This window comes from Anolis sagrei, chromosome 4 (genome assembly GCF_037176765.1).
Source record: "Anolis sagrei isolate rAnoSag1 chromosome 4, rAnoSag1.mat, whole genome shotgun sequence".
Lineage (NCBI taxonomy): Eukaryota > Metazoa > Chordata > Lepidosauria > Squamata > Dactyloidae > Anolis > Anolis sagrei.
Genome location: NC_090024.1, coordinates 206,485,441 through 206,513,153, shown reverse-complemented (window position 1 = coordinate 206,513,153; position 27,713 = coordinate 206,485,441). Strand labels below are relative to the sequence as shown.

At 39.5% G+C, this 27,713-nt stretch overlaps 1 protein-coding gene across 2 annotated transcripts in view; it reads right to left on the bottom strand.

The window, feature by feature from the left end:
• KDM5B (lysine demethylase 5B) overlaps positions 1–27,713 on the bottom strand; it is a 64,373-nt gene that overhangs the window by 9,556 nt on the left and 27,104 nt on the right. For both annotated transcript variants that reach the window (XM_060772439.2, XM_060772440.2), the window contains exons 6-24: positions 27,398–27,532; positions 26,373–26,469; positions 25,486–25,595; positions 24,325–24,483; positions 23,771–23,890; positions 23,020–23,178; positions 21,956–22,137; positions 21,275–21,437; positions 20,742–20,861; positions 20,090–20,284; positions 18,623–18,804; positions 17,727–17,851; positions 14,908–15,058; positions 10,315–10,429; positions 7,941–8,296; positions 7,190–7,328; positions 6,589–6,768; positions 4,976–5,134; positions 3,351–3,836 (exon numbers count right to left, since the gene is read on the bottom strand). In XM_060772439.2, coding sequence (XP_060628422.2) covers positions 3,351–3,836; positions 4,976–5,134; positions 6,589–6,768; positions 7,190–7,328; positions 7,941–8,296; positions 10,315–10,429; positions 14,908–15,058; positions 17,727–17,851; positions 18,623–18,804; positions 20,090–20,284; positions 20,742–20,861; positions 21,275–21,437; positions 21,956–22,137; positions 23,020–23,178; positions 23,771–23,890; positions 24,325–24,483; positions 25,486–25,595; positions 26,373–26,469; positions 27,398–27,532 — 3,333 coding nt within the window. The remainder of the gene's footprint in view (positions 1–3,350; positions 3,837–4,975; positions 5,135–6,588; positions 6,769–7,189; positions 7,329–7,940; positions 8,297–10,314; positions 10,430–14,907; positions 15,059–17,726; positions 17,852–18,622; positions 18,805–20,089; positions 20,285–20,741; positions 20,862–21,274; positions 21,438–21,955; positions 22,138–23,019; positions 23,179–23,770; positions 23,891–24,324; positions 24,484–25,485; positions 25,596–26,372; positions 26,470–27,397; positions 27,533–27,713) is intronic.

The following is a 27,713-nucleotide window of genomic DNA, read 5'->3' as shown; positions in this document are numbered from 1 at the left end:
AGGGCCACTGAGCCTGCAATGAGTTTCCCTGAAGTGTCAGCTGTGTTCCTTGCAAGGTCTTTTTGCAAAGATGATAAAAGGAGGGCTTCTTGTTTAAGAGCCAGAGCCAGTGGTTGGTTGGCTGGAGGTAATAACTCTAAATAAGGGGATATCTTGTTCCACCAATGGGTTTGGTACACACTCATGTATACTCCATAGTGAGCCATGCGTGCAAACAGGCATGCTGAGGAGTAAAATTTTTTGGCCATAGAGTCAAGTTTTCTTCCCTCTTTGTCAGAGGGGGAAGTCTGGTTTGTTTGTACAGGTTTTGGCTGAGCATCCGTTACAATGGAATTTGCTTTAGGCATTCTAGAAAGCCATGAAGCTGAGGACAGATCAATACGATATAAATTGTCTGCTCTTTTGGGAGTTGCCGGGACCATAGTCGGGGCAACTCCAGTATTTTTCAAGATTTTTAGTAAATAAGGTAAAGTGGGCAACACAGTGGAAGCTGGTTGTTGTTGTTCAGTAGAGGTGAAGCATGGGTCTGCCACAGTATCTGTGGGTTCAGGTGTGGCAAGATTCAAAGCTCTAGAGAGTCTTATGAAGAGGGCAGAAAATTTTTTAAACTCTTCTAAATTTTTAGGGGAAGGGTCAGAGTCTGGGATAGGATCATGGAGAAGCGGGGTGTCATCAGTGGATTCAAGCTCCACTGCTTCAGAGTCATGGTGAACTAGAGTGAGGGGGTCTTGAAAGGGTTGGGGAGGGTCCGGTTCCGTTTGATCTTCTGGAGGATGAGAGAGTGTAGCTGTTGGGGGTGCATGTGGAGGCTGTGGATAACTGAACTGCGGTGGATAATGGGCACTGTAGTCCTTGGGATGGTTAGGGGGGGTGGATAGTAGAAGGGATATATTGGATAGGGAGGGGGAGGAGGGTAGAGATGGTAAGGGTAGTCCTGGGGACCATAAGGATGGTATTGTTGAGGAGGGTGAGATCTAGCCCTCTTGGGAGGGTGGGGGTTAGGAGAGGGCTGAGGGGAAGGAGAAGGAGAACGCTGGCGGCGGCGTGGGGCTTGCGCCGCGGAGGCTTGTTGTCCTGGAGGAGGAGTTTCCCTCGGAACCGGGGAATCTGGTGGGCTGAGGGAAGGAGGGGGTGAGGCTTGGGAGGGAGGGAGGGGCGGAGGAGAAAGCTCCGCTGTGGGCTGGGCTTGCAACTCGAGCTGAGGAGCCAGGAGCTCCAGGGGGGGAAGATAAGAAGGATCGTCCATGTGGAGCATGGCTGGGAGGGGCTCCTGGAGCTGGAGGACGGAACCGGGGAGATGAGGCATCGGTTCCAGCATAGGAGGACTCAAGGGCTGTTCGCCAGTGAGTTGCCGTCCCTTTTTCTGTTTGGTAGATTTTTCTTTCGATTTTGCAGCCCTTGAGGCTTGCTTAGAGGGCTTGGATTTCTTTCTAGGCGGCTCCGCGGGGGAAGCGCTTGCCTGGCCCAAGTCCCGCCTGTCCCCAACGCGTGGGGAGGAAGGCTGGGGGGGCTCTTGAACTGGGGAGGAATGGGAGGGGGCGGGAAGAGCCTGGGGAGCCAAGGCACGCTCGTAAAGCAGAGCCTTCAATCTGGCGTCTCTGCCCTTGCGGGCTCTAGTGGTAAAACTCAAACATATCTCGCAAGTCTGGAGATTGTGAGCCTCCCCCAAACAAAGTAAGCATTTAGAATGCTTATCGGCCTCAGGGAGGGTAGCTCCGCAGGCCGAGCAATTTTTGAAATAGGGAGAAGACATCTAGCCTGATTAGAGAGTCGTCAGCCAGTCCGGGTCAGGAATGGAGAAGGTGGAAGCCAGAAAAAACAGTCCAAAGGTCGATATAGCCAGTAGATACAGAGAGAACGTTCCGAGATGCTGCCGGATTAGCGCGGAAAAAGGAACTACTCCTCAGCCGCATGCAGCGGCATATATACCGAGGGGGCGGGGAGGGGGGCGGAGCCTCACAAATAATCATTTTTAATTTCATTAAACTTTAGAATGTTCCGGATTTCTGCGCATGCGCAAAGGAAAACCCATAGGTGTGGATTTCGCAGAGGACACGAAGAATAAATGACCTTGGGGGACCGTATCTGGACCAAGGGGTCTACCTTTGGGGACTCCTGATTTACAATCTGTTATGATTACTTTTAATAAACCGCTATCACAAGTGAGGCTGGTGGGGACAAGGAGCAGGGCCTTCTCAGTGGTGGCCCCCCCATCTATGGAACTCACTCCCGGGGGAAATCAGGGCTTCAACTTCCCTCCTTGCCTTCAGGAGGAAGGTAAAGACCTGGCTCTGGGACCAGGCCTTTGGGCACCCTGACAATTAGACATGGAACCAGAATGATAGGACCAACAATGTGTGGAAAGTAGAACCTAACTATGAGTCGGTTAAACACTGACCAGCAATGAGGTTTGTATTGTTTTTATTGTTTTAATTGTTTTTACGGGTTTAGGACTATTCCTGCCGATAATATTGATTGTTTACGTTAATTGTTATCAGTGTTATAATTACTGTTGTTACTGATGTTATGTTTTTGATATTATGTTTTTGTAATACAGGCATCGAATTGTGCCTTGTGTGTGTAAGCCGCCCTGAGTCCCCCCGGGTGAGAAGGGCGGGGTATAAGCAACTGCAATAAATAAATAAATAAATAAATAAACACGTATGTGCATTCTCACACACATACATAGAAGTACATATGTTTTTATTAAATAAGTCTATAGTTAGTGAAAACCATGTGTAAAATTATATCCCTTCAAAAAAACTAATCCTGACACATTAACTGTGACATACTATTTAGAGGAAGATCTTTTTAAAAAGAAATGAATTTTTCAATCATGTTTTATTTCTTATATTATTATCTAAAACTTCTAAGTAATTTCAAAATAATTTGCCACACAGAATACTAAATAAGGAGTCAGGAACATCAGCCTTTCTATAAAGTACACAGCTCTTTCTCATTTGAGTGATGGATACGGAAAACCTCAGAATGGGAAAGTATTTTCACCTGTTTCAAAGTGATGTAAGGAAATATTGCCTTCACCCCACTTTTCTTTCACTTAGTGAAAACTGTTTTGGCTTCCTAAAGGGACTTAATTTTATGTAATATTCTCATTCATAGCAATTAAGATTGTAAGGATTTTCATTCTTCCACAAAACTAGCACTTTGTCGGTACAGTAAATGAATGGACAGACAGAAGCAAGTTCATAGGCAAACAGTTGAGATAGTACTAATAGAGCAACACAAAGCAAAATGTGCAAGAAAAGCATTATCTAGGACTATCAAATGCCCCAAAAGTTGCTCAATATCTTGATAACTTCATATCATCTTTATCAAGACTGAGGTCTTACCTTACTAGTTTCCTGCAATTGGCCCACCATGGTTTGCCATCTGCTGTACAGTATCCCTGAACCTGTGTTCTCTTGTATAAGTTTTACATTCCCTGAGGATAGCATTTGTTGCACTCTGTGTTGCCAGTTCACGGTCCTCTCTATCAGGTACCTTAACGCATCTCCCTCAGGCAGCCTCACACGAATACGCTGCAAGGAAGCCAGTAAAGGCAGAATCTTTTCTAAAGGTGGCTTTTCTGATCGATGGCAGTGTGGACAAAGCCACACTCGTGGCTCCTGCAAACTGCTGGGGACTGAGACACAGCTGGTATGGAAAACACCTCTGCACAGCTCACATTGGATCATTGGTGCTGCTGGCTCTTTCTGGCAAAGGCAAACTTTGATCTCTGTATCCTGTTCATTTGAGAATATTTTTTCTTCATTTGCAACTCTCAGGCCATGAAGTGCTTCCATCTCTTTTAAACGAGCTTCGGTAAGTGTGGCCATCTGGAAGCAAATTAATTAAAACATTCAAATTTCTCAAGAGATAAAGGTTTCTTTAACTTAAGGGCTCAACTGCTCTAACTCTTGCAAGGAAGTGTTTGCTCTCAGAGGGGACCATGATGCTCTCTTATATCAAAACTCTTTAAAAAAATGATTCACAGTTTTACATGTAAAAAATGTTAAGTGATTTATATACAGAATTCATATCTATTCAAAGAAATTCTATTTCAAACCAGTAGATTAATAATTATCTTCTTTTTGTATAACATGTTTCCTATATCTGTGAGCCCATAAACAGCTACACTAGCCAAAAAAGGATTACTGGACACCTTCATAGCTGTTGCGATCCAGAGCAGCGAACGAGGCCCTAAGATAACTATCCACCACACTTGACTGTGAAAAACAATCCTTTTTTATTGAAGAAGAATGATTACAAAATAAAGGGAAAATGCAAGTCAAAAGCCACAGCAAAATCAGCAAACATGAATTTAAATGGACAAAGCAAAACCCAAAGCCACACTGAAATACTGGAACCTGTTAGCAATCCACTAACCGTACTTGATATCCTAGAAATCTTTCAATACCATGGCCAGGGAAACCGGGAGAACTGCCAAGGTCTTCATCAATTCTGAAACGATGCCTGAACTGAGAAAGTCAGCCCCACGGAAGGCAATTAAAGCCCAAGAATTGGTTCCGTGAACCGCCCTTCTGCTTTGAAGCCAATGTTTTTAATTCTTTAATTCGAGACGACCTTCGCAAGCTGAGTGATTTATTTCTATCTTGCCAGATCTGGCCCCTTCTGTTGTCATTAAAGTTACCAGGTGCAGAAGGGAGGAAAAGGTCAAGGCTTCCCTCTGAAACATTCTCATGAACACTGGTACTTTCATTTTCCAAATCTACAGAAGTTCCTTCCTCACTAATTTCAGGAACATTGGCATTTTCCAAACCTACAGCAGTTTCTTCCTCACTAATTTCAGGAGCATTGGCATCAAGAGGTACATTTTCATTAGCATCAGTAAATATATTTTATTAGCATCAGGAGGAACAAACAGAGAATCAGGTTCAAGTTCAAACTCAGGCTGAACCCCAACAATAGCTGGAAAAAATAAACAATTTCATAAAAGAATTTATTGAATACATACCGCAGCAGCAGTTTCCTTACTCTCAGATAACGCTCTTTCTAAATCACTTAAACTCTCCAATTTGGTGCTCCTTTTTTTCCCATTCAGAGCAGGTTCTTTTAATTTCTTTGTTTTTCTTTTTAATCCCGATGTGCCAATATCACATCTTGGACACAACACCTGAAAAAAGTAAAAACACTTTTAATCCATTTTGTTTGGTGAAAAGACATCTGAGGAGTGACATGACTGTATTTTTTAAATACCTCTGCAGGCCCTTCCAGACAGGCCCTATTTCCCAGGTTTTCTGTTTTAAACTGGATTATATGAGTCCACACTGCCAGATACTCTGGCATAAACAGAAAACCTGGGATCAGATCCTGGGACACAGGGCCTGTCTGGAAGGGCCCTATGACAAACAAGATTTGTCCCAGAGCGGAGGAGGCAGATTTACTACCATAGAGAATCAGATCAGGTCAAATGGTTTCAAGTTACTGAAGATTAGACTTAGATCGAACATTAAAAGGAACTTCTTGACTTTAAGAAAGATTTGGCAATGAGGCAATGGACCTCCCTCTCCGGGAGTCTTCAAAAAGAGGCTGAACAGCTTTTTAGCTGGATTTCCTGCACTGAGTAGCAGGTTGGACTCAATCTTTCCAAATCTATGATTCTATTATTCAATTATCTTACCTTCCTTTTGTTCCACAATACTCACAAGTTCATAAAATACTCACAATGCTAAAAAGTTAAAGTTAAATTTAAAAATATAATACTGGAAGTCATTTTTCCTTGCTAATTTATCTGCCAGAGTTCCAAATGCCTGCCATCCACCTATTTCAAGTGATTTGCAAAATGATGGAACTTTAGCAAACATCTAAAAAGCCTCCTGAAAAGTTAATCCCATAACAAGAGAAAAAAAGCAAAGATTGTACTGTTCAGTTGTTGGAGCAAGTAAAACTGTAGCATGCTGAGTATTCTATGTAAAAACCCAGCTAGCATGCCATTTTAACAGTTATTCCTTTTATATGAGCTTCTACAATATTTTTAGAATGTGAGGATATCAGATTATTATTAATAAGTATTATTTTATTAATAAATCCTGAGAGCATAATTAAAATTTATTCTAATCGAGGACAGCAAAGGAATGAGACTGAAGCCATCATCTCTAGGTGACTGGTTCAATGTGAAAATAAAATTCTCTTTGTCCACTTGCACATATTTTGCCCCCTTAAGAGAAGCATTCTGCAGCACAATTCTTTCCTTTCATCAACTATAAAGTTCTTCTCAAATGAACAAAGAGGGCCACCCGTGTCCTAAAATAATTCTTCACTGACTCAGCCGTTATGTCCTCACGATGTCATTAACTCCCCACATGACCCTGAGAAGGAAAAAGGGGGAGATGGATGGCATTGAAGCACTGCCTATGAAAATAATGGATGCAGCTGTGTGATAATGGCATCCATCACAGACAAACAACCCCCACCGTCAGGAAGCACAGCATTCATTCTGTAAAACTCATAGGCAAACATTTCATATGGCCCTATTATTTGTTACTACTTTCTTTAATTTTGTATTACACAACTTTACTCATACCAACTGTCTTCCAAGCAAAGCTACATCAAATTTAAAAGGCATACCTCAAGAAGAGAGTAAGATGAGTTTTCAGTCAAGAAAGTATTGCTTGCACAATCTTTCCAAGCTTGAACCTCAGCTACTAATGACTCTAGTCTTGGCAGGTATTCCAAATGTACTGGGATAGAGCGACTTCTTGACACAAGCTCCACAAGCGTATCCAATACAGGAACACGTCCACCAGCCTAGCAGGGCAAAGATGTTACAAACAAATGTCTTAATAACACCAAAGTATGATGAAGTTGAAGATATAGAAAACAGCTGAATGAAACACTTTATGCCACGTGGAATGAGTCATTTCTCATTTCAATTTATTTGACTATAATGATTTGTTTCTAGAGCATATTTTGCTGTTAGATAGCATATTGTCTTTGTTCATATGTCAGTGATACATTTCACAAAATATGTATAATTTATTCATATGTATGCTAACATATGTAAGAGCCATGAGAATCTTATACTACTTTCCATGATGAAGCATTGTTTGCAATATTGTTAGACTTAATATTTTGCTAGGGGTTGAACATCACAGAGCCCTCAAAAACTAAGTTGCAATAAAATGAAACAGTGAGAATTCTTTAGCAATGAATAGATACATTTTCTTACCTGCAGACCCTCTACTTCCTGTAGCCAATCTTTGGCTTTTTTTACAGCATCCTTCAACGCTATGCCATTTGGAAGATAAGCAGGAATTTCCTCTATCTCCTTTACTGCTGCTTCAAGGCTGCTTAATGTTTGCCGGGGTCTTAAAATAAAAACATGTACACATAATATACCATATTGCAAAAACAATTGTTTGCCAAAAATTATAATAAGCATATGGCAAAGAAAATCAGTAAGCGATGTCACCCAATAATTTAACAGGACCATATTATACCATACTTGTAGATAAATTGAACTCATGTATAAATCAAGGGAAGATTTTGATCCAATATTATGGATTTTGCTTAGAATATGAATACAACACCCCTATCTCATTGTTGACTCCCGACTGTATTTGGAGTCTTGCTGCCTCTGAAGCCAGGGACACAGTTAGTGTGACTAATCACTGCTGACAGCGTTATCCTCAAGGGATGTATCTTTTAAAATACTGGAAATTGTTGACCATTGCCACAGCTTGCAGAAGCAAATTCAGCAATTTAATTATGCATTGCATTAAGTTCTTCCTCACCATTCAAAACGTACCTATCTTCTTCACACCATGCATAATTGTATGGACATATATCACATCCTCTCTGATGTGACACAACAATTTTTTCTCATACTTTTGTACAAATTAAAAACACACCTATTTAATTACATGGAAGCACTGAATAATAACAACAGCAACAGTTGTGAGAAAGGAAGATGCTCCTACCTGGCTTTTATCAGAGTTCTAGCCTTGTCATCCCAGTGTTCAGATACTGTTAAGAGCTCTTGTAGCTTAGCCATTGCCTTCTCAACTGCTGGGTGAGGAGCTAGTCCAACACCAGAGTCTATGAGCCTTCTCATATCATCTAGGGTGAGCGAATTTTGGTCTAAGCAAATTTGATTTACATCTTCCAGCCAGCGCGCTTGCTCTAGGCGTATTCTTAATTCGCCTAACTGGGGAAGATCAACATCAAAGTCAAAACTGACATCCAAGAGTCCCTGTAGTTCTGAAGCACTGGGAATTTCTTCAGAGAGGAGTTTTTGGCTATATTTCTGGAAGTCTTCTACCCGGTTAAGAAGATCCTGAAACGTGAACAAACAAAATGTATCAAAGTCTGAAGTTTGCACACTAGAATTTGAACTGTTCCACATCATAATTTAATGGAGCTGAGATTGCTATGGTCACCCTAATGGATGATCTGCGTGAGCATCAATAGGGGAGTGTATCCATCCTGACGTTTTTGAATTTCTCAGCAGCATTCGATATCATCAACCCTGATATCCTTCTCATATCAAGTACGGCTGGTGGGAATGAGAGAAAAGGGTCTTCTCCATGATTGCCCCCCACCTGCCTCTGGAATTCCCCCCTAAAGAACTAAAAATGGCCCCTGCCTTCTCTACTTTAAAAAACAACTAAAAACTTACTTATGCTCACTAGCATATGGAGAGGAGGAGGACTAGAGGTTAGACAACCAATATATTTTTGATCGGAAATTACTATTATATTTTGGTCCTGTCAGCTAGGCCGGCATTGTGAACATTACTGCAACTATAATTAATTTTACTTATCTTTTAATTGAACCTTTAGTTGCTCTATAAATTGAGGTTTATGTTCTTATATTACATATATTTTAACTGATTTTAGGGTTTATATCATAATTTACTGTTCAATGTTAGCTTACTTTGGGGTGCAGGAGGGTCATTTTTTTATTTATGTTTATGGTTGTTTTAAGGCATTGAATGTTTGCTTTTGTGTTTTTCTCTGCTGGAATCTGCCCCGAGTCCTCTTCGGGAGATAGGGACTATTATTATTATTATTATTGTCAGTATTCTTATAGTTGTTATTATTATATGCCTGAGGAGTTTGAGAACTGAGCGTACTATAATCCAGTGGTTATAGCCCTATTTCTCAGGTAGGTTCAAGATGGCGATGCCTGGGGAAAGCTGTTTCCCCAAAAGGAACTCTTATTTGGCATACTACAAGGTGCTATCCTATCCCCAATGCTTGTAAATAAATACACAACATCCAGGAGTGCTTATTATCAATTTCAGCTGTTATACCAGCCTCAGGAAATATATAAAGGTCTAGCTAACTTATCACTGTATTCCCTTGCTTTATTTTAAGCAAAAGTTGTTCATATCTTAGCGTCAGTGATGGCCTAGAATTAATATATCATTTATTCTTCTGTATAAGTCAACCTCATTTATAAGTTGAGGGCAGATTTGGGTAAAATTATAGATTTTGTTATGATCTATGGATAAGATGAGGGTAATTCCATGGTGAAGGGAACATGCCAGCATTGTCTCAGGGGGACAACCACCTCTGGGACAATTTTTGTCTAAATTTTCTAAACTTATACACAGTACATTACACACATTTTGAAAAAAATTATGGAGACAAAGATCTGTTCCTCCTTCAAAGGAATAAAGTTTGAATTGGACCAAGGTAGATCTTGAGGATTCCAATTTTGTCAGCCAATTTTATGTTTGGCTTCAACATGCTGTTTTTAGTGGTTTGGCAAAGTTGACATTTTCTCATTGCCAAGACAAACTAATTCAAGTTAATATAACAGCAGCTAAGTCTTTATACTTCCCTGGGATCCATTAACTGGAGATGCCAAAATCTCTACAGATCATGCAGGATATACTGTAATCCAATGCATGCTTCTAAATTTTTATAGGTGAAACATATATCTGAGCAAATATGTACAAACCTTGACTCCCACTCTATATGCTTACTAGCATTTATCTACTTCAAAAACAGGAGAGAGACAGCATAGGGTGGTGGCTTCAATGTTGGACCAGGGTTCAAATCCCTGCTTGGTAATGGGAACCCACTGGTTGACCTCTGAACATTATAGAAATATGGCAAATGCCGTCTGACCAAATCTTGCTGAGAAAAAAGTTCACCATAGATTCATCCAAAGTCAGAAATTACTTGGGATGAACAACTACAAACCTTTATGAGCCACTTTCATAACAATAAATTTGATCAATTATCTATCTAAATTGTTTCATATTTAAAAACATAAAATACTGTCTTAGTATTTTTTTCCTCTGGAGGAGGAAAAACCCTCTGTATTTCTAAATCTCAAAGATACCTTTAACAATGCTGTTTGGCTGAGAACACATGGCAAAGCATGGAGTTGTCTAACAAATAAGCGGAGTTCATTCACAGTCAGCTGATTCTGAGATTTTCCTCCTCCAGACCGGTACCTACAGTAACACAGAAATATTCGTAACACTAGAAAATTTCAAGAGTTTCATTTATGTTTGTAAAACAATATAATATACTACTAAAGAAGTCAAAGAAAAAACAGAGAACCTATGTTTTTTATTTGTTCTACACAATTGCAAACCTTATCACTATCACCTCAATGGTTGAAAAAATTTTGAATGCGTCCACCTGAGGGTGGGTGACCGGGACAGATTAGGGATTCTGTTAGTGTACCGTCCACCTCGCTGCACTACAGACTCCCTGACTGAGCTAGCGGGGGTGATCTCGGACCTGGCATTGGAGTCCCAGCGGCTGCTTGTGCTGGGGGACTTCAATGTCCACGCCGAGACCACCCTATCGGGAGCGGCTCAGGACTTCATGTCTACCATGGCAACCATGGGGCTGTCCCAACAGGTATCTGGCCCCACCCACAGTGCTGGACATACATTGGACTTGGTTTTCTGCCAGGGATGGGAGGAAGGTGGCGGTGTTGAGGAGTTATCCATCTCTCCGTTGCCATGGACCGACCACCACCTGGTCAGCTTTAGATTAACTGCACCCCCTAACCTCTGCAGAGGTGGAGGACCCATTAAGTTGGTCCGCCCCAGGAGGCTTATGGATCCGGATGGATTCCTGACGGCTCTTGGGGAATTTCCTGCCGCCTCGGTTGGTGATCCTGTTGATGCCCTGGTCGCTCTCTGGAATGGGGAGATGACTAGGGCAATAAACACGATCGCTCCAGAACGTCCCCTCTCAAGTAGCCGAGCTAAACCAGCTCCTTGGTTCACTGAGGAGCTGGCAGCGTTGAAGCGAAAGAAGAGGGAACTAGAGAGCGTGTGGCGTTCGAATCCGAGCGAGCCAAATCGAACACGGTTTATGTCCTTCTTAAGGGCATATGCCGCGGCAATAAAAGCCGCAAAGAAGACCTTCTTTGCGGCCACTATTGCGTCTGCAAAGAACCGTCCGGCCGAACTGTTCCGAGTTGTCAGAGGCCTGTTAAAACCCACCATTCAGGATGGGTGCCCTGATGACTCGGCAGCTCGCTGTGAAGCCTTTGCTCAGTTCTTTGCAGACAAAGTCGCTTTGATCCGCTCTGGTCTGGACACCATATTAACGGCAGTCTCCGAGGATGTAACACGAGCATCTGCTTGTCCGGTTTTGATGGATTCATTTCAATTGGTTCAATCCGAGGATGTGGACAAGGTGCTTGGAGGAATGAGAGCTACCACATGCATCCTAGACCCCTGCCCATCCTGGCTTCTGAAGGAGGCCAGAGGGGGATTGGCCGAGTGGGTGAAGGTGGTGGTTAATGCCTCCCTCCGGGAAGGCATCTTTCCAGCCAGCTTAAAGCAAGCTGTAATAAAACCGCTGTTGAAGAAACCATCACTGGACCCCACTCAATTCGTCAACTTCCGGCCTGTTTCCAATCTCCCCTTTTTGGGCAAAGTCCTGGAACGTGTGGTGGCCTCACAACTCCAGGCATTCTTGGTAGACACGGATTATCTGGATCCGGCACAGTCTGGCTTCAGGCCGGGGCACGGTACTGAGACAGCCTTGGTCGCCTTAGTGGATGATCTGCGCCGGGAGCTCGACAGGGGGAGTGTGTCCCTGTTGGTGCTTCTGGACCTCTCAGCGGCCTTCGATACTGTCGACCACGGTATCCTTCTGAGACGCCTCGCGGGAATGGGTCTTGGAGGAACTGTTTTACAGTGGCTCCGCTCATTCCTCGAGGGTCGGTCTCAGAAGGTGTTACTGGGAGACTCCTGTTCAACCCCACAACCTTTGTCTTGTGGGGTTCCTCAGGGCTCAATATTGTCTCCCATGTTGTTTAACATCTACATGAAGCCGCTGGGTGAGATCATCCGGAGTTTCGGAGTGCGATGTCATCTGTACGCGGATGATGTCCAACTCTGTCACTCCTTTCCACCTGCTACTAAGGAGGCTGTCGAGGTCCTGAACCGGTGCTTGGCCGCTGTGACGGTCTGGATGGGGGCGAACAAATTGAAATTGAATCCAGACAAGACAGAGGTACTCCTGGTCAGTCGCAAGGCCGAACAGGGTATAGGGTTACAGCCTGTGTTGGATGGGGTCGCACTCCCCCTGAAGACGCAGGTTCGCAGTTTGGGTGTGATCCTGGACTCATCGCTGAGCCTGGAGCCCCAGGTTTCGGCGGTGACCAGGGGAGCATTCGCACAGTTAAAACTCGTGCGCCAACTGCGCCCGTACCTTGGGAAGTCTGACTTGGCCACGGTAGTCCACGCTCTGGTTACATCCCGTTTGGACTACTGCAACGCTCTCTACGTGGGGTTGCCTTTGAAGACGGCCCGGAAGCTCCAACTAGTCCAACGTTCGGCAGCAATGATACTAACGGGAGCGGAGCGCAGGGAGCATACAACTCCTCTGCTGCACCAGCTCCACTGGCTGCCGATCTGCTACCGGGCTCAATTCAAAGTGCTGGCGTTGGCCTTTAAAGCCCTAAACGGTTCTGGCCCAACTTACCTATCCGAACGTATCTCGGCCTATCAGCCCGCCAGGACCCTAAGATCTTCTGGGGAGGCCCTGCTCTCTATCCCGCCTGCTTCACAGGTGCGGCTGGCGGGTACGAGAGACAGGGCCTTTTCTGTGGTGGCCCCGCGGCTATGGAACGCCCTGCCCTTGGAGGTAAGATCAGCCCCTTCATTGATGATATTCCGAAGAAGATTGAAGACCTGGATGTTTAAGCAGGCAATTGGTTAACCCAATGCAACGAATGGTAACTGACTAAAGGACTGGCAACATGGATGACGAACTGGATCACGTTTTTAGTTAAGAGTCGAACTGGATTGGTATTGATGTATGAATTGTGTTTTTATGTTTTTTATGTTTTTTATGCTTTTAACTTTTTTACTGTTGATGGTTATATTATGTTGTAAACCGCGTTGAGTCGCCGGCTAGGCTGAGAAACGGCGGTATATAAATATAGCAAATAAATAAATAAATAAATAAATAAAAGGAAGAAGACAGGTGAACAGCAGCCATGTCTCCTTGACTGTATAATCAGACTGTCTGGCCGAGCAACTGCTTTCAAAATTTCCAAGTAAGGCAAAACTGCAGAACCTCTTGTATGACCACAGAGAGGCCATACAAAGTATTTATTTATTTATTTATTTGATGCACTTATTAACCGCCATTCTCAGCCCATTAGGGCGACTCATGGCGGTGTACAGTACACATAAAAGACAATTACAAAGAAGCCAATTACAACAACATATAAACTATACAACAACTACATACTACACTAAAAATCCGCTTCGTCTCATAGTGGAATCATAACCAGTCTCATATTCCTTGTTCCATTCCAGTCTTCTTTACCACATTGTCGTAGCACTTAGTTAAATGCCCTCTCGAACAGCCATGTCTTAAGGCTTTTTCGAAAGGACATGAGGGAGGGCGCCTGTCTGATGTCTGCAGGGAGAGTGTTCCACAGCCGGGGGGCCACCACCGAGAAGGCCCTCTCCCTCGTCCCCGCCAGCCGTGCCTGTGAGGCAGGCGGGATCGAGAGAAGGGCCTCCCCAGACGATCTCAAGGTCCTCGTGGGCTCATAGGCCAAGATGCGGTCCGAAAGGTATTTTGGGCCGGAACCGTTTAGGGCTTTGTAGGCCAAAACCAGCACCTTGAATTGGGTCCGGTAGCAAATCGGCAGCCAGTGGAGCTGGGACAACAAGGGCGTTGTGTGCTCCCTGCCACCCGCTCCAGTTAGTAACATGGCTGCCGCGCGCTGAACCAGCTGAAGCTTCCGGGCCGTCTTCAAGGGCAGCCCCACGTAGAGAGCGTTGCAGTAGTCAAGGCGGGATGTGACAAGAGCGTGTACCACCGTCAGACTTCCCGAGATACGGGCGCAGCTGGCGCACGAGCCTGAGCTGTGCAAATGCTCCCCTGGTCACCGCTGAAACCTGGCCTGGTCACCGCTGAAACCAGTACTCTCTAGAAAGTAACCTCTCTTTAAATGAAAGCTGCTGAAAATAATAGTTTTTACCATCAAGGTACATGGCTTTACACTTCCAATTTAATACAGTTTATTGTTTTAATGCCCTTTCCTCAGGTCGGAAGGACATCACGCTGTTTTCACTGTCTCATCTTGTTTTTGTAATGATTTGAACAATTCATTATCATTAATAGACTCTGTTACCCAAACATATCCCTATATGGCATGGGAATTATTTAAGTTACAATGTATTGTCGAAGGCTTTCATGGCTAGAATCACTGGGTTGTTGTAGGTGTTTCGGGCTATATGGCCATGTTCTAGAAGCATTCTCTCCTGATGTTTCACCTGCATCTATGATAAGCATCCTCAGAGGTTGTGAGGTATTTAAGTTACGTTTACTGTGTGAATTGCTACTGTAGTTCTCTGCACTATCCTTCCTTCTGAAATGTAACACATTTTTCAAGCACTCCATGAGTATTCAAAATCAGACAAAAGATAGGTGATAAACATACCTAGTTTGCCTCTTGCCGTTAAGCAGTTGCTGTGCAACTGAGGAACATTTTTCTGCATCCTGAGTAACTAATCGAAGATGCCGCAGCAAGTCATTGTCTGGAAACTTCCTCATTTCAGATTCTTCAATTAAAGCTTTAAAACTCAAAAGACCTTTGGGAGATTAATATTTTGTGTAAGTAAGTGAATAAAGCAAAATACCTGTATTTGTATTGCAAATTGCCTCAGTCATTCGGGTTTTTTATTTTCATTTTTTCCCATTATCTTACAGACACATTATAACATTCAATCCCCTCTTCTTTCCATCCCCACATACTTAGTTAAGTAGCAAAATATGCTTTATGAAGGATAATATTAGGCTAGTATTGGACTTAATAGAATATTATGAATTCAATCATCAGAAAGAATTGGCCATACTAGCCTTAGATGCAGAAAAAGCATTCGACAATTTGAAATGGGATTTTTTAAAAATACTAATACAAGAATTAGATATGGGTGATACATTTAATAATGCAATACATGCAATATATGACTTACAAAAAGCTAAACTAAGAATTAATGGACAAATGATGGAGGAGTTTAATATATTTAAAGGGACAAGACAAGGTTGTCCCTTATCACCATTGATATTTATAATGTCATTAGAACCATTAATGAAATATATAAGAGAAGACCAAATGATCCAGGGTGCTAAAATTGGTAAATATTAATACAAAATAAGAGCATTTGCCGATGATGTGCTAGGGATAATGGAGGACCCAAGTAAAAACATACCAAAATGGATGCAGAAGATAAAAGAATACGGGTTGGTCGAAGGACTTAAAGTTAATATGTCAAAAACTAAAATATTAACTAAGAATGTGGAGAAGAAGAAACAGGACATGATCAAGGAATTAACAGGAAGAAATTAACAGGTCTGGAAATAGTTTTAAAAATTAAGTATTTAGAAGTATGGATCACGACTAAGAATGGACAACTATTAAAGAATAATTACGAAGTGGCGTGGAAAAAAATACAAAAGGACTTACAAAAATGGAAATATGTGAAGTTATCACTGTTAGGTCGTATTTCTTTAGTTAAGATGAATATACTACCAAAATTGATGTTTCTCTTCCAAAATTTACCAGTAATTAGAAGTCAAACAATTTTTGTAAAATGGAAAAAAAATTATCTGGGCTGGGAAAAGACCAAGAATAAAATATGATTAACTTAATTGACAAGAAAACTAGAGCCTATCATGATGCATGCGCTCTGTTATGGATTAAGGATTGGATTCTAATGAATAAAGAAGGCTTTCTAAATATAGAAGGGAATGACCTAAGAGTAGGCTGGTATGCCTACATGTGGTATGAAAGAGAAACGAAGGAAAAGAATTTTGGAAATCATTTTGTCAGAGCATCTCTATTGAGAGTCTGGCAAAAATATAAAAGACATTTCTATAGTAAAACACCTTTATGGGTCTCCCCAATGGAAGCACATCAGACTTTTGGGATGGCGAAGATGGCCAACTTATAGAGATCTGTTAAATAAAAATACGAATGATATAAAACCCTATGAGGAGTTAAAACAGATATTCTCTAATATTACATGGCTGCATTACATGCAAATTAAAAATTACTATAACCAAGATAAAAAGTTGGGCTTAAATTGGGAAGGAGGGACCTGGGATAGGATTTTAAAACTGGAAAAGAAAGTAATATCTAATATTTATAATATATTACTTACCTGGCTAACTGAAAAAGAACAGGTTAACAGCTGTATGATAAAATGGGCTCAAAATTTAAGAAGACCAATTCAAATGAGAGAAAGGGAGCAATTGTGGAATAAAAAATTGAAATATACATATGCAACAGATTTAAAAGTAAATTGGATAAAAATGTTCCACAGATGGTACACTACACCTAAACAACTAGCAAAAATGTATAAAACAGTCTCAGACAAGTGTTGGAAATGCCATGAACAACTCAGCTCCTTTTTTCATATGTGGTGGACATGCAAGTAGCATCCAAGTTTTGGACGGAAATACATGAAGAAGTACGGAAGATTCTAAAAATAAATTTTATTTAAAAACCGGAGTATTATCTATTAGGGTTTACAGATTTAGACTTACAATTAAATGAACAAGAAGATAAACTTTTTACATTCATTACAACTGCCGCCAGAATTGTTTTCGCAAGAAAATGGAAACAAGAATTAAATCCACCCATAGAAAGGTGGTTAGAAAAAATCAGGGAAATAAAGGATATGGATGAACTGACTTTTTTGTTGAAGAAAATTATGGGCAATACTTTAAAAAGAACAAATTGGGACCCTCTCCACAGCTATCTGGGGAAATTGCAAAAACTGACATTTATTTTTCAAGTAATATTTTTAATAATAAAAAGACATTAACCAAGAAGATGGAATGGAAGTCAATTTTCTTTTTTACTTTTTGTATTTTGTATTTTTTTTAATCATTTTTCATTTTTCACTTTTCATTTTTTTCTTTTTCTCTTTCTCTTTTTTCTTCTCTTTACATATTTCTATCTTTTTCCTTTCTTTCTATATTATTATTGTTCCCACTCTTTCGTTGTATTATGGAAAATCTAATAAAATTCTTTTTTTTTAAATGCTTTACTGTCTACCATTGTAGATTTAATGTATCTTCAAAGCACTGATAATTTCAAGTTGTTCCACCAATTTTATGCAAACTAATCTTATCTACGTTTACTTTAGAGTACATTTCCCCAAACTCACTGGCATTTTTCAGTATATATGCTTACAACAGCACTCTTCACATCAGACTATTCAGTTATAATATGTAAAAAGTAAAGTTACCTACTTTTCTTATTATTCACTTTTGCTTCCAAAGCTTCATTGACATTAGAAGCCCATTCATTGTAAGACTCTGCCCTCAATTTAAGTGCATTCCTCATGGGATATAGTTCATCAACTGTATAGCGATAACTATGAAAGTAAAGAATATGAACAATTTGAACAAATTTTAAAATTTAAGCAAAATATTATGGTACATATTTTAAAAGTTTTCTAAAATGAAATTTTATGAACACAGGAACAACTCATACGTGTGATTTCACAAAAAAACACAGTACCACTAGAAGTTTGAAAATGTGGAACACCATTAACCATGGTGGAAGGGATCCCTCCCCCACAACCTCAGAAGCGGCACTTTCTGTACCAATGTTCCATTTTTCAGAAGAATTAGGAGTGAATCCTTATGTTGGAACCTACATAAGCAGTCACCATACCCATCAGGCAGGCAATTCATCACTATATAACTACTACTGCCGCAGAATACTTCTATCAAAAGACATCTAACAGAAGCAAACTTGCTAATTTTGCAATGCCAAAACTGACAGTGAAATCCAAGTGGCCACCCTATACATCTCTACCAAGGACACTATCATAATGAATGCAGAAGTCGCAGAACTCAGTGCGGGAATTCCTTCAGAAATCAGTAAGGAACTGTGTTCACAATTTGATACAAAGGTTCTACCATCAAAACAAGTTGGAAGATCTTGACCATGTTGCAGAGACCACAAAGAATTCATTGTTTCCACTTCTATTCATTGTGAGATTTATTATATTTATTGTATTTCTGAATTACTATCAAGTACAGTATTCATGAGGTAAAAAACAGAAAAATCGATAAGGCAACATACTTATTTAAGTGAATTAATTCATCAGAACAAAGCAGTTACAAACAAAAATGCTTACCCCATTTTATATTGATAAGTGGGACATGTACAGAGATCCTCCACATGATACAGGCATACCAATGCACCAGGGCTACAAGTACAAGATATTGCAGACATATAGCAAGTGGTTTTACATTTCATGCACTGCCGTTCATCATCAGGCAACACTTCCAAATTCATTCTTTCTGAATCAGTAACTCCCTGCAATGAAGCATACAGGAAGTTCATAAGCTAACATAGCAAAGCAGCTCAAATACATAAGGTGGGTAGCTGTGCTTCACTAATATAATATGAAAGTCATGAATTCTCATCTTCCACACCAAAAAAGGCATCTTGAGATTTTTTCTGAACACTTATGAGGTAACTGAACACAGATGAAAATGTTCAAAAAAAGGACTAGCCCTGACCACGAGGGCCCTGATCCACGTTGTTAAGTTTGAGGGGGTGGCTCCCTTGGTGTTTCTAGGTTAAAAGGGAAGAGGGAATTCAAGAATGAAACAAATTGGAAAGGTAAGAAATACAAGAATGGAAAGTAAAGAAAGACTGCTAAGAAGTACTAAGTTTTGTTACTGGTTGTTGATTTTGATCCTTGTTTAATATTGTTATAATGCTGTTGTTTTATTTTGTTTTATATTGATGTTATATATTTTAATGTGTCACATTTTAATTGTTTTGATCGGGCTTGGCCCCATGTAAGTTGCCTCGAGTCCTTTCAGGGAAATGGAGGTGGTGTACAAAATAAAGCAGTTGTTGTTGTTGTTGTTAGGTCTGGAGCTTGCTAGAACACATCCTGCAAGAACGCAGGCAAGAAAAGGTCTGACCTCTTTGGGGTCGCTCCCTCCACATAGTATCACCAGAAGGTCCTGCTTACAAACAGTGAATGGGAGGAACAACCCAATGTATAGGATGTAAGGCCACTTCTCTATGGAAAATAACTACTTTTTCAAATTTTATTTTTTTTAAAAATTAAAAAATCAATTGTGTTGATGGGAGGAATTTGTACTACTTTTAAATAAAAGGATTGTTCCTAATATCACAGCTATTCAAGAACTTAAACTAGTACAAAGATAGCCACGCTACTTGGGATTACAAAAACACTCACATATTTTGCTGTTTCTCAATTAGTTGCTTTATAATATGGGTAGGAAAAAGGCTGCATGTTGTCTTTCAGAAGTTCTTTAGCAGCTCAAGGAACTCCCATGGACCAAATCCATTATAATTTTCCATCAAGGTTAGAAAATAATTCAACAAAAACTCAAAATAACAACTTATGAAAAGGCAACCCATGGCTATCTCCATGACCTTTCTCCTCCAAAAAAAAATTGTTTTTTTCAAAACTGGAAATAGACTTCTGGTCTCTTCCAGGTGTTTCTCAGAGATTATCTGGACCAAGGAGAGTCAAAACTGAATCCCTGAACATCTGCAGCTTGCCAATCTCTAGTTTAATAATGTTTCATCGCTTGACACTTTATGTAACAAAACATACCAGCTTAAACACAGCCTCCCGTAAAGCTTTTTCATCTTCAATCATAATAGCCATGTCTTTCTCAACAGTTGATGCTACCACCACATCAAGAGTCTCTGCTTTGGCAGCCATTCTACATATCATTTCATCATGAGAAAACACACAATAGCGGTTTAATAAGCGATAGTGTTCCACGCACTGACGACCCAACGGCAACTGAAAGAAAATCGACAGCAAATAATTTTCATATGTTATTTAATGTGGGAATAGTTGTACAAAATCAGTACCCTGAGGGGGAGGGAGAGAGAGAGAGAGAGAATGTGACTGAAAAATGTTACTGTAATTTGGTTTGTTATACTTTTTAAAATAAATCAACAGCAGACCCTTATAAAACACTGCATCAAACTATTTACTGCTGATGAGGGAAGTATTTAGAGAATGCAATGAGAGTCTTAAAACTGGATTTTTAAAAAATGACATTTTGAAATCTAGATATTTTTCATTAGGATTGCTTTTTCCAATGCATGAAGTTAATTTTGCATGCTAAACAAAGAAGCCATCCACACCCCTACAGAAGCATTTTTCTTGGCCAAACAGTAAAATAACATTAAAATGTACAACATACATTTCAGATTGTGTTTTCCAATAACATTTCATAACATATAAAACTTACCCAGTCAACAGTGCAGAAATTAACAGCTTCAGCAAAGTTGAAACCTTGGTTAAAGCCACTGTGATAGGCTCTTGGGAAAGTAATCACAAATTCACCAGCACACTGGTTGGTTCGGTAAATCTAGGATCAAGCAAAGAACACTAACATAAGACAAAGGGTTACATAAAATTAATAGTTCTCAGCTTTTTCTTTTAGGAAAGCAAGAGATTCCCTAAATGATACAGACACAAAATGTAATTATAATTTGTTAAAAGCAAGGTGTGTTATATAGAGATGTATAATCTCTCACTGTTTTTAAGCTCAGAGATGGGTCAGGAAAAAAAACCAAATCAACAGACTGGTTGGCTTAACTTTTTTCACCTATCATTAAGCTTTTTAAAAAAATAATAAAAAAATAATTGAATCAGAAACAACACAACTACTTTTATCTGAAAAAAAACCCTCAAATTATTCCCATGCCATGGAGAGTATCTTAAAGATTGAAGCTTGCATCAGAAGGAAGAGAGATTAAAAACAGACGCTTGGTGACATACCGGCACACCATGAGACATCAGTGTATTGGGATTCATAATTGTAACTAGTTGATGTAAAAGGTCTGGCTGAGATTCAAATAATTCAGGAGCCAGCTTCTTCATGACTTCTTCCAGCTGCTCAGCTGCATATCCTGGGGCTCCATACCATGTTTTAGGTTCTCCCCTGCAATTTTTTAAAGAAGAAAAATCATTGCAATTTCTACCAGACTAAACTAGAAGAAAGGTGATGGGAGTTGCAGCCCAACAGAATTTAGAGGGTTGAAACTCAGCTTTATATCTGGGTTTTTTTTAAACTTATTTATAGGGTCCCTTTCACCAGACACAGGACCCAAAACAGTTCACATGTGTGTACTACCAGTAAGCGAATATGTTTTAGGAGTAGACAAGAAGGCACAGAAGGTATAGTTGGTACTCAGAATTCACCAATTCAGCAATCCATGGTGTGAAAATATTTCTAAAAAACCTAAAAAGCAAACCATGATTTTGCCATTTTACTGCACCATCATATTGTGGTATCCACGGGGAGTCCTGGAATCAAATCCCAGTGGATACTGAAGGTCCACCATATATGCATGAAACCAAAAATAGATATATCTTTAATGTTTTAAAAGATCATTTAGTTACACGTATTACTTAAATCAGGTTACATACACAGTAAAGCTTGCTATGGTATAAACTCACCAGTGCAGATAATTGATAGAATAGCTCCAGTGATCCTCAATATGCCAGCAAAATGAAGAAAAGCACATGCCTACGTACAGCCAGGGCAACTTCATTCCACATATATCTGCAGTGATGTGAGCAAGTACAGATTCTTCCATCACAGGCATGTTGTTCAAATTCCATCCGCTATCAAGATATTCCTAAAAAACAAGCAAGAGTACAATTCATACTTCTGAGAAAAGTAAGGTGATGCAATACAGGTTATCTATAAGTGTAGTCTTCAAGTCGTCATCTGTCAACTCACACAAATGTGCTTTGGGTTAACTGGATTTGTGCAGGGCATGTTTTGGAACCTTCCAGAACTCTTACATAAGCATCAAATGTCACAGCTACATTTCTTCAGCTGTACTCCAACCCAGAGAGGGCTATGGGGATCTGTCATCTTTCATGAGGTTCCTTAATCCCACTTCAAAATGTTAAATGGCATTGGGTACAAGTTACTTCTCTTGTATATTCCTTGATGCCAGGATTACTTTCAGAGATTCTTCTGTAGGTGCTCCCAATAAGTCAGGTAACACAGAGGTTTCGTAAGAATACTTTTTTTCTGGGTCCCGATTCCTGTTCAGAGCCCTTCTCCCATGCAAATGTTAGGTGATTTTGTTCAGGACAGGTGCCTTTCTGTATATTTTCAAGTTGCTGAACTTTGTAAACTGAGGCTGCTCATTTTTATTTTGATATGCATGCAGTTTTAACTCATTTTCAATTTGTTTTACATTTTTATTTGATGGTTTTATTTGGTTAACATTTAAGTTTGTATGTCACTCAGAGAAATTACAGTTCATGAATGTTATAAAATACTGGAATAAACAAAGTCATTTGAAGGCTATGGAGAATGTACATTTATCATTCCTTTCTCAAACAGCATGCTGATTAATTTGGGATCTGATATGCTATATTATATTTGTACTAGCATAGTATCAGTTAAAAGACTAGGATCAGCTCTGGCTGCTCAATAGAATTGGACTGTATATCTGTCTTTAAATGAAACACATTCCAAATGTTAATTGAGAATTAAATCCTACCTCTTCTTCTGGTTTCAGCTTAATTTTCCCACCTCTCACGGGAAATCCACTGCCAAATTCCTTTGAAGCAATATCAGCACCATACTCTACTGTGACATCCTCCTCAATTGTGCTAACAAGACGCCAGAATTCTTTCTCAACCAATTCCGTTGGAACCATCTGAATAAGAGGCAGACAAAATATTACTCACTGGCAAAGATGAATTAAAAGAAAATAATACAATCTCAACATAGTTAGGAAAGGAAGCAAATTGAATGGGGAGAAAATATGAGAGGTGTTGTAGATTCTGCCAGAGAAAGCAAAACCATCCACTGTTTACCCTACTATAGAATGAAGCCAAATTCACAGGGGGAAAACAACAACTAGCAAAACACTATGCTAAATCATTTCAACTATCTTCTTAAATCAAAACATGTGAGAGTGAAAAACTGAGTTAGCTGCATAGTGACTATCGCATTAGGTCCCAAGCAGCATATATGTCCTTTCTAAAGGAAAATGCTACCCTGTAAATTAAAATGTACTTGCACTGAATTTCTTTAAAATAGGACTTGGCAACTGCATGAAAGCCAAGGGCCAATTTTCCCCCAAACTCTACTTCCGTCTCATCTCGTTCCCTCCCACATCCCACATTCACAGCTAAGTTATTTATGCTATTTTACATAGCAACAAAGAATTCTTGCTTTTTAATTGATATTTTAATAAATTCTATAATGAAATCCAAGTTATACATTCATTAGAAATATGAACATACATGCACTGGCATATTAAAATAATCTGACTTGAAGGCATCTGCCATTTCTCCAAATGTGCGAAGAGTGTAGTCTCGTGCTGCCTGCTCAAAACCAAATGCTTCTTGTGGTTTATTACACTCCTGTGTAATTAAAAGACAGTAACAAATTAACAGAAGATTTTAATAATACCTTACATAATGCACCCAAATTCAATAAATAAATAAATACTTCTAAAATAGGATGATGTTCTCTTTACAAAGGTGGACTAACAGGGTCCCAATTCTGCAATAAGGGAACTATAGGCTATAGCAGAAAAGTGGCAAAGGTCTATGGCTGCTCTATAATACCATGAAGGACATAGTAGAGGCAGATAGGCTGACCCCCAACAATGGTGGAGAAGATTTCCTGTAAACCTGGAGGGTGGGACAGGATGAAGGGGAACAAATGTTGACACTGATCTCCAAGATCGGAGGGTCAATATAAAAAAAGGAATAATATTTTGGATTCATGTTACTCTGTCTCGAATGATAATTTTGGGAGCCTAGAAAAAAAAATCTTCACATTTTCTTATTACCTGGGCTAGGCATTGAGGGCATCTCCAATCCCCCTTGGGAACATCATGAAGAGGTGGTATTAAACAAAAGGTATGGTAACTGTCATCACAACCATCACAGAGAAGCAGACGGTCCTCATCATTACCACTGCCACATAAGAGACACACATACAAATCCACCTGTCAAAAGAAATTGCCCAAGTAATTATTTGGGCTTAGCCCCATGTTAGCCGCCCCGAGTCCCTTTGGGGAGATGGTGGCAGGATATAAAGTTTATTATGTATTATTATATTAAGTAGAAGATAAATAACGCTGGTCCCAATATCTTATTTATTTTCATTGCAGAACTCACAATAAGTCAGCTCTGAACAATATGTAGAAATATGCCACATTTATTCTTGAATACGTTTACAGATGGCCCTTTGGATTCATTGGAACCACCATTTCCAGAGACCACAGATCATCACACCCCGTATCAGTAAATGGTAGGGATGCAAATACAGATATGATGAAGCATGCATGTCCATGTCAACACCATTAAATATGGGGTATGATAATCCTTTTTTTTTTTTGTATCCACAGCAGGTACCAGGAGCAAACCTCTGCAGATATGGCAGGCCCACATTAATAGTTTGCTGTCAGATATGAAAAGTTATCAATAATACAAAATATATTTTGCGAAAAAACAATCTAAAAACAGATTGATAAACAAACTAAAAGTGGAGTTTAGAAGGTATGTCATCACCAAAATTATAGTTTTCAAAATATAGGTCTATTACACTTCCTTGGGGTTTGTAAGATTGTTCATTATCACTATTACAGCTAAGAGAAAAATATGTAGTTGGACAGTTTCTGCAGAGAAGAAAAATAATCCAGTTAGCCAAAACAGTAAAGGCAAAACAGTTTTCAAACTGAAGAGCAAGAAGGAACATTTGAAAGAATCTTTAACTAGTGTTTGAGACAATCTGTTGGAGAACTGAGTGTCAATAATGAAATCCCATTCCAGATGAAACAGATGACATGGAACCTTGCCAGATCAATATTTTTATGAAATAAACAATAATTAAGTGAAGTGTCCTATTGTCAAATAGTTTAACACCAGTCAATAATGTTTCCACTATTTGAATAAATAAATGTTTCTACTCTCTGGATAAATTAACAACCACAAGTAAGAATACTCACAGCATTAAAGCTTTTCTTAGAGCGTCCCTTTGGTTTTTCTCGATCTGTTTCCCAAATCGGTTGGCTGTTTTCAACAACTTCTTGCTTCACTATGTTTTGAGCTTCTTTATCTGATAAAGCACAACTTGTGTTCATTGCAAGGTTAAGACGAAAAGAGGAATTATTCAATAATTACACAGGCTAGTGTCTAACTCTTAGTTTACTGAATTTTCTCAATTTCCATTGAACAATCAGATTTGCAAGTATTCACAACAGATGCAAGGATTCTAAAGAAAACAACCTTTTTGCTTTATTCCTATTCACATGTCTCACAGCAGACATATTATTTGCAGAGGGAGTTCTCCTGTGTGAAAGATGTAGCATCCCTATCTACTTATAGGTGGGTTGTTGTGTGTTTTCCAGGCTGTATGGGCATGTTCCAAAAGCATTCTCTCCTGATGTTTTGCCTACATCTATGGCAGGCATTCTCAGAAGTTATGAGATCTCACAACCTCTGGGGATGCCAGCCATAGATGCAGGCAAAACATCAGGAGAGAACACTTCTGGAACATAGCCATACTGCCCGGAGAACACACAACAACCCAGTGATTCCGGCCATGAAAGTCGTCGACAATACTTACAGGTGCTTTGTCTATCTAAAATGTTTTTGGAAAAAAGGAAGCCTAAACAGAGGAATTGCACCAGAATAATTGCCAACTTTTAAAAAAATCATTGTCATAAAATTCAAATATTTTTAATGGTTCTGAAAACTCAGAATTTTGGCAAGTGCTACAACCAAATGAACCCAGATTTACACTTCTATGCCAAGCCAGAATATTTAGATGTAAATGTACACAGAAACAATCAAATTTAACAATATTTATTTTATTTTTTACTGATACACTCACCAACATCAGGTTTTGCAGAGGTGCTTCCCATTCTGCGTCTCAAGTTGTGAGTTTTGGTTTCTGTAGTTTCCTCTGCATCCGTTTTAATATTAGTAGCCTTGAGGAGAAAAATCAGTTTAATGTTATTCATTTTAACATCTTCCTCACAACAGAATTACTTGTCCTGGACTAATCATATGCAACAATGGAGTGTTACTGTCAGTAGTCGAAGAGGTGTGGCTATGTAATTCACCCAATTACAAGGAACCAATGCAGACAAGTCTAGATTGGTGTATATACCCTATGTATTCAAATCTAATTCTCTGCCTTTTTGGGTAATTAACTTCGCCAAATTAGTGAGTGCATTACATTTGCTAATATGGTAATCTTGATGATGAGCCAAATTATTAGATTCAATGCTGCATTAGACTCAAGTAAATATGGTAAGTTTCAGAGATGCTGCATTTGGCATACAATCTAAAAAATCTACTAAAACTCTGTTTTTGTGAGAAGATTTTACAACAAAGTTGCTTAAGGACTACTGCTTTCAAAGTCTTTAAACATGTCTCACTTTCTCTGGCTTGTATCTTGAACAACCTCTCTGGCATTAACCATTTCTCAAACTCTATTTAGTCTTTGTTAAGCAAATGTAATTTATTTTCTACCAAACAGTTGAATAGTTAACTGCAGCAATAAAATCTAAGTACAACAAAACTAGAACTATTATATACAATTAGTAATAAAATGTCAACCTAGTTTAAAAAATACAAATAAAACAGGAATCAGATTTCAAATCCTGTATATGTGGGAAACTTGATAATACGTATTCACAGTTACATGAATGTCAGCCTCCCCAAGGGAAGGCAGTGGGGAATCATATGTGACTCTTCAGTCCATTCAGAGTGCCAACCCAAAAATAAATAAAAATTAAATAATAAAAACTGTAGAAATTGCGTTGAAATACTATAACTGCTATAGTCTCTAGAAAGCAAAGGACCTTGTGAGAGCCTGAATCATTATCTTCCCAAAATCAGAGTCAACTCTACCTCGGCTCTCATGCGTTTTGCTCGACGTGCAGATGGACACGTTTCCAATGGCTGGACAGACTGTCTTTGAGGAATATCATGGGGTTTATATTCCTTTTCCTTTGTTTCATTTGTAATATCTGGTTTCTGAAAACACTAAAAAGGTAAAAAAAAAAGTGAATTGTTTCTCTATGTCATAAATCAAAATCTATATAATGTATATTTAGTTGCTAGAAAAAAATACATGACTACATTCACTAAAATTCCAGTTAGGATAATTAGCTCTACTTCCTATAAATATTGTATATTATTGCTTAAATCCAGAGTATTTTTAAAG